Source organism: Colossoma macropomum, unplaced genomic scaffold, assembly GCF_904425465.1.
Source record: "Colossoma macropomum unplaced genomic scaffold, Colossoma_macropomum, whole genome shotgun sequence".
NCBI classification, from domain to species: Eukaryota; Metazoa; Chordata; class Actinopteri; order Characiformes; family Serrasalmidae; genus Colossoma; species Colossoma macropomum.
Window position 1 is genome coordinate 19,486,551 of NW_023494796.1, and position 16,517 is coordinate 19,503,067.

General features: G+C 37.0%; 1 protein-coding gene across 2 annotated transcripts in view; it reads right to left on the reverse strand.

The window, feature by feature from the left end:
• The window catches only part of psme4a (proteasome activator subunit 4a), a 78,671-nt gene that overhangs the window by 51,549 nt on the left and 10,605 nt on the right, over positions 1–16,517 (reverse strand). Inside the window, exons 5-11 of one of the 2 annotated variants that reach the window (XM_036583088.1) lie at positions 12,659–12,715; positions 8,451–8,495; positions 6,284–6,433; positions 4,022–4,085; positions 3,845–3,919; positions 3,503–3,625; positions 3,023–3,115 (exon numbers count right to left, since the gene is read on the reverse strand). In XM_036583088.1, the coding sequence (XP_036438981.1) occupies positions 3,023–3,115; positions 3,503–3,625; positions 3,845–3,919; positions 4,022–4,085; positions 6,284–6,433; positions 8,451–8,495; positions 12,659–12,715 (607 nt within the window). The remainder of the gene's footprint in view (positions 1–3,022; positions 3,116–3,502; positions 3,626–3,844; positions 3,920–4,021; positions 4,086–6,283; positions 6,434–8,450; positions 8,496–12,658; positions 12,716–16,517) is intronic. The other variant, XM_036583089.1, reaches the window with a different exon arrangement.

Consider the following 16,517-nt stretch of genomic DNA (forward strand, 5'->3'; position numbering starts at 1 on the left):
ACGATGGTATAGTGAAACTGTATGTCTTAAACATTGAGAGGCCGGAGGTTTTGTTAAAGCTATGTGAATGGGACAAGCCACATCAGGCTTATGATTGGAGAAGATAATGTTTACATAAGCAGAACCCAATATTAGGGCTGGCAGTTTACACCAAAAGAGTAGAATTTTGGCAAAATTCATCGGCCATTTATTGGACTTGGGAAAGCTCTACACAGGACATACTTTGTAGACGTATACTGTGTACCCACAAGACCAAGATTAATTGACTTACAAAACATAAGTTTAGGTTTCCAATGGTGTCTTCACTGTTATCCTAAAATGTGGAAAACAGTTCCATATTCTCTGAGTTAGTGTGTTTTTGACATTTGACTGGTGGCAAGTTTTACACCTTCAGCTGTATAATTCTGTGACTATTTTTAAATGGGAAATTATACCTAATTCAGTTGTTGAGATGTAAACAAAGTCATTAAGAATGGTTTGATCTGAAATCATTCACCGTAGCAAAAAATATCAAGATTTCTTTACAGTGGAATAATGTCTCAGGCATCAGGCAGCTTTTAGAAATGCTTCACACATCTGTTCTACCACCACCACCGTGCGCACTTGGCAATTTTTTTATAGAGTGAAGCATTTCACATCAAATTTGAAGGAATTAACTTGTTGACATTTTTTTCAATCATACCAGACTTTTTGAAAAAGTGGTGCAATTCACCTTCAGTGGGCTCTCATTGAAATTCAGAGGCCTTTTGTATATAAATGGGGATGCTTTGTGAAACATGCAAACTTAATCAGAATACAAATGATGTAAGCCAGTGAATTTTAAAATATGTAATATTTATTACATTTATAATTTTGGAGGCATTTTCCCCACTGTCCTTTTTTCTGCCACTGAAGTGAATAATGTCAATCAATCAATCAATCAACCTTTATTTAAACTCAGAATACATTGAGGGAGACCCTCATTTACAATGTAGCCGAATACTACAGGAATCAGGGATTGAGAAGTTGTACAGTAAAAAATAATAAATCAAATGTTATGATTAAATAATAAAACTCATAATAATAAAATTTAATAATAAGAAGGTACCAATAAACTGTTAAATCAATAAACAATTAAAATTACAATATAGTAACTTATCAAGTAACAGAGCAGATAAGGATAAAAAACATAAATGATATAATGAAATAAAAGAAATAAATGTAACATGCAACAAAGCCACCTAATATACAGTAAAGTCACCAAGTTCTGTATTTTTCCCCAAATGTAGCAGTCACAGATCAGTAATTTGTTACTACTTGATACTCAGTAAGATACAAAGACACAATGGCACTCTTTGCAGTAAACAAGAGACTAAGCAGAGCCTAGAGACTCAAACAACATTCATCTCTGTGTAAAAATTATTACTTGACAAATACTTCTTTTCTTTTCTAATACAGCTTTCTGTAAAGAGTGGCACCACATGCAACAAAGCCACCTAAGTGGCACCACATGCAACAAAGCCACCTAACAGCAAAGTCACCAAGTTCTGTATTTTTCCCCAAACAAACCAAACATTCGGCCCTCTAGTTAGATTAGACTGCCTAGCCCAGGACAAAGCCTTCACAGGTTTACAGAAGAGATAAATGTGCACAGCTGAATGTCCCCCTTTAGACACTGCACAGGAAGGTAAGCTGTAGCCATAGTGGCCTATGGTGGTCTATGAGGAGATGACTCTAGAAAAAAAAAATGACAAGCACTGAGGATTAGTACCTGACCTTTCATTCAGTCACAACAGTGGCTACTAGTCTGTGTCATCGCAGTATTTTAGTGCTGCTAAGGGCTTGTCTGGATGTTTCTTTTTTTTGACAGACAAATTGTGCAAAAGCCTTGACGATGACACCTGAAAGGAACATAATTCTGAGAAGTCTGTTCTGACTTTATCTTTGATATGGCTATACTAAAATTGATGCTAATTGTGATTGTATTTTAATGTTAATTTTTGCTCCATGATTCTTTTTTCTCTTTTTTTAAAAAACAGAAATGCTCAATTGTGTGGGATCATTGTTCAAACATTTGGAATTACTTTCTTTATTAATAAAAACAATTCTATTGCAAACACATTTATGAAATGATTCCAATACAATGCGTTTTAATTTATCAGTTATAATTTGTTGCCTAATGTTTGAAAACCAGTGATCAAATCTCGAGACAGCTTGACAAGAAATTACTATAAGTAGATTACTGGGGCTGGGTATCATTCAAACATTTTCAATATTGAACCCAACATCAACAACTTGACTTTGATACCTGCACCTGAAGAGCTGATGCTAATAACATGCATACAAAATGTAATACATGCAGCCAATCAGCAGTCTAGATTTTAGAACAAACATGCTTATGGGCTTACTGTTGTTAATAAGACAGACCACTTAGGTACTGAAATTTGGTGTAAAACGACAAGAAATTATTCAATACTCTGCAGTATTGAAGGTATTCATTCTGTCTTATGCAAGTATTAAATGTCAATACCCAGGCCCTATTGGTGGGAGATTTCAAGATTTGATCCTTGTCAATGCCATAGCCATCCATGGCCAGGAGTCCAAGATAACATAACTGGCCTCGCTCTCTGGGTGGGAGGAAAGGCCCTCCCTCTCCCATTACTCAGCACTATGCTAGCCAACACAGGCATCTGAAAATAGGCTCCTATAAGCTTGTTGAGCTGTGCAATGACATTGCACTAGTGCCAGTTTAAAAAAAATGTGGCCTTCACATGTCTTGGAGGAAGCTCATGCTAGCCTTCACTCTCCCAGCTTCGTGGCGTTGTACGATAGAGGGACACCAAGCTATTGTGCGGGAATTGGATATGACTATGACTGGATTATAAAGAAAACTGGATAAAGAAAAAAAAATACCTTCTGGTCTCTAGTTCTAGTAAAATTTCAATCAACACTCCATAAGTTTTTATAAAATTTAGAAATATGACAAGTGATTCCAAACTTTAAAAAAACAGCATAATATTTAAAAGTTATAATGAGGACTCACCAGCCATCGCCCATGATTAGAAGGATGGAAGAAAGAATTGATACTATTGAAAAGGCCACTCAGTTGAGTCTGGGCCTGTTTCCCAGGCCCTCCCTGAAACACATTTTCAAACTCAGAATCACTTTATTTTGCCAAGCACATTACACATACAAAGAAATTGTCTTGATAAGTGCACACAGGTATGACATGTAACATACTAAACATATCAGATAAGCAAACAGACTGTTAACAAGTATTTAGCTCAGTGATAAATAAAATAAAATACAATGAATAGAATAAAGAATAATAAAGACCCATGGAGGAGCTAAAGAGAGTGCAGATATCTGTATAACTGCAATAAGACTACCTGTACATATGGTCTGCTGACATATACTATTAAAATAATTGTTTACAGAGTATTACAGAATCACATGAATATTTGCAGACTTCGTACTTTTCATTGTTTTATATTGTATCTTACCCCACCTTTCCAACACTTACCAATAAAGCTGTAACCCATGTGGCTACATGACTGATGTCATAGGCATTCGTCTGGTATCGGGACACAAGAGTCTGACTGGATCCTACTGGAAGATTGAGACTTCTCAAAATCCTTGTAAAAATCTGAAAACAGGGGAACAATGGATGGCGTTTAGCAATCTCCAAAGTCCATTTAGAATGCCTTTTTTGACCCTCAAAAGGAACTAATCCTATATCCTTCACATATTGTTTCCCTACATAAGTGTAACTTCACAATAAAGCAGTTCAAAGAACATGCAACAGGTGGGTTATGGCAAAATATTTAATTCCTTGTCCATTAGAGTGGGTAGAATTGTTTCCAACCTTGGGTATATAGGGATCCCAGTCTATGTAGCCAATGTTGTCATTAGCCAATCGAGCAAAGAGACTTACAAGATGCTGCAACACAGAAAAGTAAAAGTAGATTATGCTTTCCAGCACAGTATCTCCATTCTGAATGTAAACCCCTCAGTAGTAGTGAAGGAGAAATTCAAAACATACCATTTCCCATGTGGGAAGATTCTGTACAGTTACCCAAAGGTCTATGAGGTTCTTAAACCACAATCTGGAGAACACACATGGGGAGATAAAACAGTCATAAGCAGTAGGGCTACACAGTGTGGGCAAAATATATACTACTTTGACTATGCCGCTATATATTGCAGTTGATAATATATTGGAGAATGTGGCACAGTTAAAGATAAGCCTGCATTATTATGTAAAATGCATTTAGATATTCATGAATATCCTGATTTATCAAAACATCCACAAACACATTAATGAACACATTAAAGCCACAGGAGAACATCAGACAGGAAGACCAAAAGAATAGTAAAAGGTGCAAGATCTGCCCAGCTGTCTAAGACAGAAATGTCAGCAGCTGGTGTTTCCAGTGCTCCAGGCCTGTGTGCAAGGAGCACAAAGACATAGATGTCATTTGTAAGGCATACAAGCACTGAGACGGCAATTTGTGCTGCACACATTTGATTTTATTTCATCAGTTTTATTTTCTTTTATCTGGTCACATTCACCACAGTTCACCACTGTTACACTACAGTTCAATATCAGTGTTATTGGTTATCTGTGATACATTTATGTTATGTGTGACAAAGTGACAAACATATTTCAAATATTAAATGTATTATTGTTTGACTAAATCACTGCTAAAATAATTATTTTAACAAAATGATTATTATGATATATGTCTTTTTTAATCACAGCTGCATACATGGGTAATTTTAACCCAAGTGTGTAAACTTGATGTAGTAATATAAAAATGATTTTTGTTCATGAAGTAAGAAAAGAAGAATGAAAACATTCATTCATCATTTTTGACCCATGTTGTGCATTTGAAGGGCTTTGCATAGCTTGCGCATCAAAGGGTTAATAGAGCTCATTCGCACTGTGGCAGCGGGGGCATGGTCAGGCGCTGTCAGTGAGGAGGAGGGCTAGTTTGAGTGAGGGACTGGTAAGCGCATGTATCTGTGGATAACTGCCACTCTCCCTACTAATATGTCTTTTTTATACCTTCAGTAGAGAGAGCTGAGAGAGAAAGGAACAGAGGCAGCAGAAAAATGTAACATCTGAACGACAAGCTTATCCGGAACAATGAGATTAGCGGTGGACCCTTGATTTTGCTTGTTCATAAGAGCTGTATGCTCCAAGCCTATCATTTTTGTTTCATTGCAGGTAACAAAATATTTCTGCGCCTGTACATCTGCCTCTGTCGTACTCTGTCCTCATTCACCCACGAGGGTATTACATGCACATACATCCTTTCTAATCCTGCTCGTTGTTTGAAGCAGACAGTAGAAAGTAAATGAGATCCTTTTGCCGGCAGGTCTGTTTCTGTAATAGAAAACGGTTCTGACTTGCCTACGTAGTGCACTAATACAACTGCCTGTGATTGGAAGTCGGTCAAATGGCCTTTCTGGGTAGTACTTAGCTATGTTGAGGATCAAAAGCTAACCAAGGATCAAAAGCCTCATTTGTGAGACTGTTTTTGAAGTGTAATGTAGTTTAATCTTTTACTGTATTTTCACACTAATAAAAAGCACGACTTATCAACATCTGCCCACAGTGCCCAATAGTGGATATATTACCCTTTTTAACTGACTAGATGCCCTGCATGTTCACAACTATTTTTGCAAATTTCAGTCCTAAATCATGCATGACTAAGGCCTGGTTCGCACACGCTACCTCTGCATGGCGTGAACGCAAAGGCAGCGTGACTGCTGCAGCTCACATACATTGACCATTTATGCATATAGCATCTGTGATGCCAAGCAATACAGCAAGGAAGTATACTGGTAAAAGAGCACGGTACATTTGTTTACGCTTGACAGTATTCCGACATGTGGCTGAGCAATCATTTCAAGCCTGGTAGACCTACCAGAAAATCTGTTAGCAGCATGGAATTTTGCGTCCTTACAGTTTTGTTCCATTTTCTGTTTCACTGTCACTGATTGTCATCTACTGCTGCAGCGCTTCAGTGCTACATCTGGGATGCTCTGCCGCTCTACGTGCATGGCCTGTGTGAAAGCTCTAAGCTGTTAACACGAGCGCTGAAATGATATATGTGAAACAGGCCTAACTGATAGCTGCCCATAGCACCCACAAATGGATACATTAGTGAAGTAGTCTAAGCAGTCCTTAGTATAATCCAAAACATTTTAACAGCTCCTTTGATATGTTGGCTCTGTACTAAGATATAAGGGTGATGTCATAGCCTTGTAGTAGGGAAGAAGTTTTTCAAAGACTTACTTGAAGCCTTTGTGGTGTAGGTGAGGAGGCAGAGTGGTGGGCAGAAAAAGCTCAAAGTAACCAATGGCTCTTTGCATCGTCACGTCAAACGGACACAGCAGTGGCCTCCACTCATCCAGCATTTCCTGAGTAGCTGACTCAGGGAAATATCTAAGTAGCAAAACAAACAACATTAAATATACTAATGTTTTGATGTTTGAATGTTTTAAATGTTTACTTTAACGTTTACCATGATTTTCTGAACAATCTGCTGATGCCAACATGAATCATTATAAAACCTATACAAAACAGTTAACTAGTTGGGTTCAATACTTAACCTAGACATCAACCTAAAAGGTAAATTTCTCAAATTGCAGATGACACTATATCTTTTTTTCTGTCAGCTCTTCACAGAGCAAAAACTCAGCTCATCATATAATGTAGACAGGTTTCATGTCTAATAAGGAGGGGGTCTGACTCTGTAGCATCTCAACTCTTATGATCACCAGATTTATACAGTATTATGCAAAAGTCATAGACACCTAAGCATGTTATTTAAAACCATTTCTATCATGAGTACGTGTGTTTTTGCTTGTAAAAACACCATATATCATTACAATAAATGCAAAAAATATATGTACAGTAACAAGTGAGAAGAAGTTCTTATTTTGAAAAAGCAGTTGCTATTTTTTGAGCTAGACTGAAGAACAAAGTTTGGTTTCAGATGTTTCCTGGATGCTCCCAGCACATAGTCACATAGATTTGTTGAATTCCATCCCATCACTGGCACAGTTGAGTTAACATAATGCAGCACTGATTAACCAAACCAGGTGTTTGATAATAACTACAAATAATACTGGCCTGCCCCACGGAGAAGTTCAGCAACGGTTCAACCAACCAACCAATTATAATATTAGTGTTTTTCTGAGCAAATTACTTACTGCCCAGCTAAACTGATTTTTAATTAAAATTTTCTCAGGTGCCTAAATCCTTTGCACAGTATTGTCTCAGAAAACAGTTTCTACTGCTGTTGCTAATGATTTTAATGCTAGAAATGTTTGGAAGCTGTGTAGAGTTATAATTTCTAAAAGTTGACACCTATGTTAACCTTCAATTCAACCAATTCTGCCCTTGACTGGGTACCCTGGATGATCTCCTCTATGCTATAATCAGAATCTGAATCTGAATCGCAGCTGACTAGCATCATGAATGTAACGGTCAAAAGTAATAACCATACACCAGTACTATCAAGGCCTGTGGCTGGAAATGACAGGTTCTGTCATCAGGTGGAGGCTTCCACAAGAATGATCCCAATGGTCAGTCCCTCTGCTCCCTCTCTCTCCCTCTCCTACGCCTGAATTAAAAGAGGGCTTAATAGGATTAAAAGCCTTAGGAGAAACTGCGGAGCTATTCAAAACTGGGTATGCGTCCTCCTTGCTGGAACATGGCTAACTGACACCTATGAGCTGTATATGTTTAGAATAACAAGACCGGTATATTTTCCACTTTTTCACTTGTATACAGTGCAAAACAACAAAATAAACCAAAAAATAATAAGAAATAAAATAAATCATCTCTATTGATTTTGTAAGCACATATTAAGCATTTTATACTGAAACATACCGATGAAATCTTAATACGACGTTGTTTTGGCTTACTTTGATCAAGATAATTTACATTTAATCAGCTCAAGGCCTTGACTCAAACATAAGCATGCAGAAGGCATTTGTGATTGCATAAGACCAATCAGGGCTCATATTGTAAGCCTTCTGTGATTTTAGTCCTGCTAAGGCCAATCTAGCAATAAAGAAATGAACAGTTTGGGAAAAGAAATCCAAGTATGTGTGACATACTGTTACTTGTAAAAATGAGCATCTTTTATTTCATACAGTGTCAGAAACTACATAAGGTGTAAACTACAAATGGTTCTTCCCTATGATGGAAAATGAGGTGTACATGGTTCTTCAAAGAATTGTTCATTATAGCACCACAATTTTCTTACTTTTCTTACTCTTTTTACTTTGTGCAATCTGAGTCATTTCAACATTTAAAAGTTTTTGGAGGTAATATTTTTCAAGTATTGTTTTTAACTTTCCTTTAGTTTCATGGGTTAAATTCAAACCTTTATTCATATAGTGGAACCTAAAATGACCCTTGTTTGAGCATGAAAGCATAAATGTATACTTACGGTCTGCAGTTCTTGACCAAAGCCTTCAATACCCTTTCCACTGAGCTGAAAATGAAAGGAATATTTAGTGAATCACTACACCCAGGATTAGCTACATTTACTTATATTAGTCACAGAACAATCAAGCTGAACACAGGGGTGCAGTTAGACACAGCATGTAAAAAAAGTATAACCGAAATATTGATAGAATTTACTTTTCTCATTTACAACACTTATTTAGTCCTACAATACTGTGCAAAGAAGGGTCTGTCTCTCAAAGAAGGGAGCTTTAAGTACTTTTATTTGATGGTAACAGTTTTGGTGGTCTATCAAATCTTGCACGGTTTAGGAGTCCATTTTCCTTATATTGTGTTCATCATTTTTTGTACATTTTTGGAAAATCCTTTTTTTCAATTTGAAATTTTCCTTTGACTTTTCTGACTCTTCCTTATGCAAGTGGATTACCTCATACCTAACCTCATAAGAAATATATGGCATAAAGCTGGCTTACTGTACGTCACCACTGTTTGCTGTTGTTGAAGCTAGAGCAAAGAATGTACAAATGTAAAAACATTTTGAAGGAGTAACTAAAATCAGAGAAGGTTAAAAAAAAGCCTCTCCAAATAAAGAGTGCAATATCTATAAACAAGGGTGAATATAGGCTAATAATATTGGTGACCCAATATATCAGTTGGACTCCTCTGCTGAAAGGACACCTTGAACTAGCATAGGTCAGGTTAACAGATTGTTCTAACTTGACTTTATACTAGGGAATCCATTGTGTATACCAGTATACCGCACTCTTAAAAAAAAGGGTGCCACAAAGGGTTCTTTTTGCAATGCCATAGAAAAACCACTTTTGGTTCCCTAAAGAACCACATTTGAAAAAGTTATCTGTGAGTGTAAAAAAACCTTGTAAAGGCTTAAATAAACTTCACAGCATGTAAAGTTTCTATGCCAGGGTGCCCAAAGTTGGCCTGAGAGAATGTTTAATATGGGCCCCAACCTCTCAGTCAAAAAGAGGACAAATATATTCAAAAACATTTTTTTGAAGTATTTTAGTAACAAAATAGTGTATTGTTATAAAATACATTTTTAAAAACCTGATTTGAAACCTAGCCACTTTCTTTATTTGTGGATTGTTTTTTCTTTTTTTTTGGTCCACATGTCATTTACAATGGAATTTATGTCTGGCTATCATTTATGATACTGTGCGAAGCTTCACTTCGGTTAATTGTAATAATTGTAAGCAAAGCAAAACAAAATAGTTCAATCAAATCAAGGTATGTGAATTTTTGAAGACTTCATACATATTAGCATGGAATACTCAGGAAGCATGGGTTCACTCAATTTCAAAATAATAATTTGAATATCATGTGATAGCATGATACTGGGATATACACTATATGTCTAACAGTTTGCAGATACTGGATCAAGGGTATTAATAAGGAGTTTGCCCCTCCTTTGCTGCAGTTAACAGCCTCTACTCTTCTGGTAAGATTTTTTAGTACTAGATGTTGGAAGACTGCTGTGAGGATTTGACTGCATTTAGCCACAAAAGCATTAGTGAGGTTAGGTACTCATGTTGAATAATTAGTTCCAGATCACTTCAACTCATCCCAAAGTTATTGGATGGAGCTCCATCACTCCAGAAAACACAGTTTCACTGCTGGGGAGCTTTATACATCTCTAGCTGATGCTTGGCACTGAGCATGAGGCTTATGTGTGGTTGCTCCTGAGTCTCCCATTCTATTTTTAATGCTTGTCTATAGAGATTATATAAGTTGTGAGTGTGCAACTGAACTCCTCAGCAGTGAGTGCACCATAAAGTAGTTTACTAATTAGGGTTAACTGGATAACTTTGGATTTATTGTGTCTTCAGAAAATATCATGATACTCAAACTTTATCTGCATGAATACATGAATTTTATCAGTATCACTCAGCACTAGATGGATCAACTCTTATACAGAAATAAAATACATCAATAAAACACCAGAGAAGTCATCAACAAACCCATCAAATACATGCGTCACAAACCAAGCTTATGAGCATCAAAGTGCAACATGTGCTGATACCTAACACCATATCAGGGTCAGGGCTCCTGACCCCAGTAACCTTTATTTTGAAACATGGCTTATTCATGCTGTTCTCATTCAGAGGGGAAAATGTGACCCACTGCATGACCACTGCAATAGTGAGAATCAACAGGCCAGCAGGCTATCAGGTGTCTACAGAAAGGAATTTGGTGAATCACATGCTGTTAGTAGGGGGATAAGTGCTCTCATGAAAAATGCCCAGCACAAGCTGTTCACGGCATAGAGGTGCTGCTGTGTCACACATTCTGTAATGAATGCTTAGGTTATAGAGCTGAGACTGAGTAGGCCTGTCAAAATTATTACATAATCACCTAATCGCAATTATTTGAGACTACCACAATTATTTTCTACAGCTGTTATCTTACACAATCATATTGCATTAAACAGAACGTAAATTGCTTTTTCATCAGTTGGGTTAAGGCAAACACATGTAAATGAAAAAAAGGAGAAAATTATTTTTATAAAAACAACAAAAGTTCTTACTTCTGACATTTCTAAAACCTTTACAACTCAGCAGTGAGTAATGTTAGTTTATTTGATAATTGTTAATAACACCTTTAGAGGACAGTGGTTGGGCTTAAAGATGAATTGTTTGGTCAAAAAGGAATTTCTCTATGAGAAGAATGAATGGAGTTTTCAAAAACTGCCTCGGTCGCATCCTGTGGTGATCAAAAATGTTCCAAAACTGATGGTTTGTCCTATGAATATTTCTGAATTATGAGGTTGTTAGAGAACCAAAACATAAATATTGCTACATGTAAGCTAAGGCTACTCTGCATTGAATTAGACTGATAGCCTCCTTAAAAAACACGCAAACCAGCACAGTTTGCCAATGTGTTAGCCCTACAAGCTGACCTGCACTCAGACTACCAGGGCTGCCAACTTTTACATTTTTGTTAAGAGTGAGATTTCAGCAGGCTGGGCTTGGGGCTGGAAGGCAGTGTTGGATTGGGAGAGAGGGGTGGGTTGGCAGTTTGTATGGGGTCAAAGTCATTATAGGAAAGTTTGCCCACACAACGGCCATCTTGGCAACAACACTGGGCAGTTATTTGCACTCATACAAGAGTGTGACATTAGACTGAACTGCATGAGTCTCACGGCCAATCCATGAGAGTTGGCAGCCGTGGGCTACACTGCTCAACATGAGCAGACTGAAGGTGGTTTTCACTTCTTTCAATACTCTTCTGGTCATCTTTGAAAAAGCCTGACAAACCACAAAGTAATAAGACCACCATAGCCCGTGTTCTAAAAAGTTAACCCATCGAGCATGCGCATATCCTTAGTACAACATAGTAACTCAGTGTTTTAAATATTTTATTGCATTTTTTAATAATACTTCAGTACAAACATAATATTACAGACAGCTTAATATTACTCCTTAAAAAATTGTGTTTAAATTTTCCCATTCCACTTTAAATGGTGCAGCAGTTACATTCTGGCACATGAGGCTTTATACACCGATCAGGCATAACATTATGTCCTTGTCTCTATGCTCATTGTCCATTTTATCAGGTCCACTTACTATATAGGTGCACTTTTTAGTTCTACAATTACAGACTATCCTATCCCAGAAACATCCTACCTAGAGGTTTTATGTACAAAGCTATCTATACATATGAGCTACTGTAGGACATATCAACAGGCCTCACTTTTGTGCTGCTTAGGTGATGAGAAACTGATGCGCAGCAGCATTAGCTTACATGAGCAATATTAGTACTATGATTCCATGAGGGTCCAGGGATATTCAGGAGAAAAATGTACACAGAATAAAGTTTACTGGGTTCTAAACATACCACAGGGCTCAACAGAGGCAATGTTTTGAAAGACCCATTCATTTTGGCCCTAGAGAATTCAAGCTTAGACCCAGAGATCCAAATATGGGCATAACAACAGAATGATGCACAACTTCACTAGTCCACTAACCAGTTTGCCTGCTTTAGGCCTGTACTTTAACAGTTGAATAGAAAGACCAAAACAGACAATTCAATTGTTAAAACTAGGTTGAAGTGTCAGGTGTTTTTTCTTCTTTGCAATATGCCATGCAATTAATTTTGTTCCAGCACTTGATACAGTGCCTGAAAGGCAGGTGAAATGGAAATCAAAAGGCAACACAAAAATGCAAATATCCTTACCACCTCTGAGCAATTTTTATGATTATGTGCTTAGAAGTAGAGCGTGGCCGCAGAGAACTAAATGTGGAGATATAAAGGCAAACTCAGCACAGCATGGACTAAAGTAATCAATTACTGATTTGGTGTTTAATTTAGTTTTAGCCAGCCAAAACTACACCTGAATTTACTAAATATTCTTATAAAATGCAGAATATCAATCAATTCTGTGATTTTAAGGTTGTTGATAAGAAACACAGGGCCTGTGAGATTACAAACGAGAGGGAATTTAATCCCTAGAAGTCAAGATTATCGGTGGGGCTGAAAAAGAGGAGATATTTTATTTTAAAAAAGTTACTGATGTGCATGCATCCTTGTTCGTGAAAAAAAAAAATCCTTTAGATTTTTAGTATGTTTTGACATGCTTAACATCAAAACAAATGGAAAACTTCAGACATGAAAACTTGATCCTGTTGATATACAATATAAATTAAACGTAAATGTAATTTATTGCATAAATACATGGCATTTGTAGTTACACAATTACTTTTAAATAGTAAAGCAAAATGAAACGTATAACTCTCGACTGCTCAGGCATAAAGTGGAATTTTATAAACTTTTCAAATTTTTATATTTTTGAGCAATTTAATTGTTGAGATGTAAACAAAGTAACTCAGAGTGTTCGGAATTGGGTAACTGTAGAGAAACTTAGCAGCTCAGATATCTTTACAGTGGTGGTGATAGAGAACAGAGGTTGTTGTAGAGAAACTTTTTATTCATTGTCCAAAACCACCACGGAACCAAATTTTTATTTGTAATGTTGATAATGGTAAAAAAAAACAACAACAAACATAATGGTATCTAGATAAATAAATTTTATTTTGGCATTATTTGTTTTTTTTTTTTGTTGATCTTTTTTTAGACTTAAAAAGAAAGACTGGTAAAGAAATTAACCTTAAAGTTCACTATATTTTATTACTTTTTGATGAACCTGTTTTGACACTGAAGAGCGTTTTATAATAAACTTGACGTTATATACATAAGATAAAATCTGCCAGAAAAATACTGTGTATGCACAAATCTATGTAATTACATTTTCACATTAGTGAATTTATGCCTGCAGCAAAACAAGACATTTTGTAAATGAAATAACTGTGTTAGAGCTATTCAGTTTTATTTGAATGGTTTTCATTTTTGTTTCCATTTTCTTTTGATGTGTGAATGTTGAGCTTTTATGTATTCTACTGCCTTTTTGTTCTAGTTTAAGTGGTTACTTGTAATAAAAAATAAGCAAACAAACAAACAAACAAAAAACACCACTGCCTCTACAGACCCATCATCCCATGGGAGATCCACAAGGCCTTCTGAGGGTGCAGAGCAACGGAAAAACCTGAGAAGCTACAAACCTACAGTGCAATCTGTGATAAAGGGCAATATGAGATTAGTTTTGTGTGCTGATTTATGAAACTGATTCCTGCTGCTAAGGCTAACACAGAAGACTTCCAGCTGATAAGAGCAGACTGGAACAACTGGAGTGGAAGGAGGACATGAAGCGGTTATTTGTAAACAGTAAGAGGTGCAATCCGGGTCATATTACCGTAAAGGAACACCTGTGTACTTCGGACACTGAACTATTAGCAGTTAGCATGACACCGTACTACCCGCCCAGGGAATTTTCGCATGTTATTGTGACAGTGGTGTACATATCACCATGTGCTGTCGATGTCTCCACGTGCAATGTCTCCCAAAGCCAAGTTCATCATCTCTGGGTACCTTCATCATGCCAATCTCTCCTACATTCTGCCCACATTCAAACACTACGTCAGTTGTCCCACCAGGGAAAATAAGGCACTGGACTTGCTATATGCCAATGGCAATGTGGCATATACAATGCCTTCCATAAACATTGGCACCCCTGGTAATCATGAGCAAAATGAGCTTTAAAAGATACTCCTGATTACATTTTCTTTTTGATCTTTCATTTAAAGATTAGCAAAAATCTAACCTTTATTTAGAGTATAATGACTGAAAAAAACTAAATCTTGTACTGAAAAAAAAATACTTTTCTTAAATTTATGTGTACCACAATTATTGGCACCCCTAGAAATTAAGAGTGAAATCTAACTGAAGTATATGTTTTTCAGTTAAGCTGAGCAATCAGGAACACTTAAACGGTCAGCCATGACTTCTTTTTCCCTGTTTTCCCTGAAATACATTTGAGATGAAACACAGGCCAAATTCCCTCAGTCGTCTATCACTATGAGAAACACCAGAGAATACAGCAGTGATGTACAACAATAGGTTGTTGAGCTGCACAAATCAGGAAATGGCTACAAGAAAATAGTTAAACAGTTACAAATGACTTTAATTTCTGGGCAATAATTAATAAGCTTAAAACAACTGGAGATATTAAGAATCTGTTGGGAAGAGAAAATATGTCTACAATGACCCCACACACTGTGAAAAGGATGGTTTGAGTGGATGAAGAATCTTGAAAGATCACAGATGGTGAACTGCAGACATGAGTTGGGTCTTGGGGTCACAACGTCTCCTAAACTACAATCAAACACAACCTATAAAATGTTTTTTTTGTGGGGGTTGTCAGAGGAAAGCCTCTGTTGTCAAGGACCAACAAACTCAAGCATCTATAGTTTGCCAAATGTTATTAGAACTTTCAGTGGGACCGTATTCTATGGTCAGATGAGACTAAAATACAGGTGAGTTTGGCATGGACACCGAGATAGCAATGCAGAAAAGTACCCCATCCCCACTGTGAAGTATGGTGGAGGTTCTGTGATGTTGTGGGGTCTTTTTCTTCCAAAGGCTCTGGACAATTTACAGATTCCAACAAATATCAGCAGAAATAAAATCAAAACCTGACCATATATTAAAGGTTTTGCCATGGCCACCCAGTCTCTTGACCTAAACCCCACAGAAAACCTGTAGGAGCTGTGTGAGCTGAAGATTAGAGTCCACAGTGTAGACCCTGGAATCTGAAGGATCTGGAGAGATTCTGCATGGAGGAAAGGTCTCAGATCGTTTGCCATGTGTTCTCCATTCTCATAAAGCATTACAGGACAAGACTCAAAGCTGTTACCTTTACAAAGGGTTTTGCACAAAGTATTAAATGAAAGGGTGCTAATAATTGTACGCACAGATTTGAGAAAATACATGTATTTCCTGATAAGATTGTGTTTTTTCAATTATTATACTCCAAAAAGGTTTGTTTTTTTGTTAATATTTTGAATGAAATATCAAAACAATAAACAATAAAGAATGATTTTTACAGCCTTTTTTTGCTCATGTGTACCTGGGTTGCCAATATTTGTGGAGATGCTTTTCTGGTTTGAGCTCAAAGAAAGGCTACGGTAACTCAGACCTACTACTCTGTACAATTGTGGAAAAGCATCTTAAAATGCACTACACATCGAATATTGAGGCGAATGGGCCGTAACAGCAGAAAACCATATTCACTTCTGTCAGCCAAGAACAAAAAGCTGATGCTGCAGTGGGCAGACGTTCACCAAAACTGAACAGCTGAACACTGGAAAAACTTAGGCTTGTCTAACAAATCTTGATTTTTGCTGAAGCACACAGATGGTAGGGTCAGAATTTGATGCCAACAGCACAAATCCATAGACCAAACCTGCCTTGTGTCAGCAGTCCAGGCTGGTGGAGATGGTAGAATGGTGTGTGGAATATTTTCTTGGCACACTTTGGGCCTGTTAATACCAGTCAATCATTGCTTGAATGCCATAGCCTATTTGAGTATTTTGCTGGCCATACGCATCTGTTCACAGCCACAATTTACTCATCTTCTAATGGTTACTTCTACCATGATAATGCACCATGTCACAAGGGAAAAATCATCTCAAACTGGTTT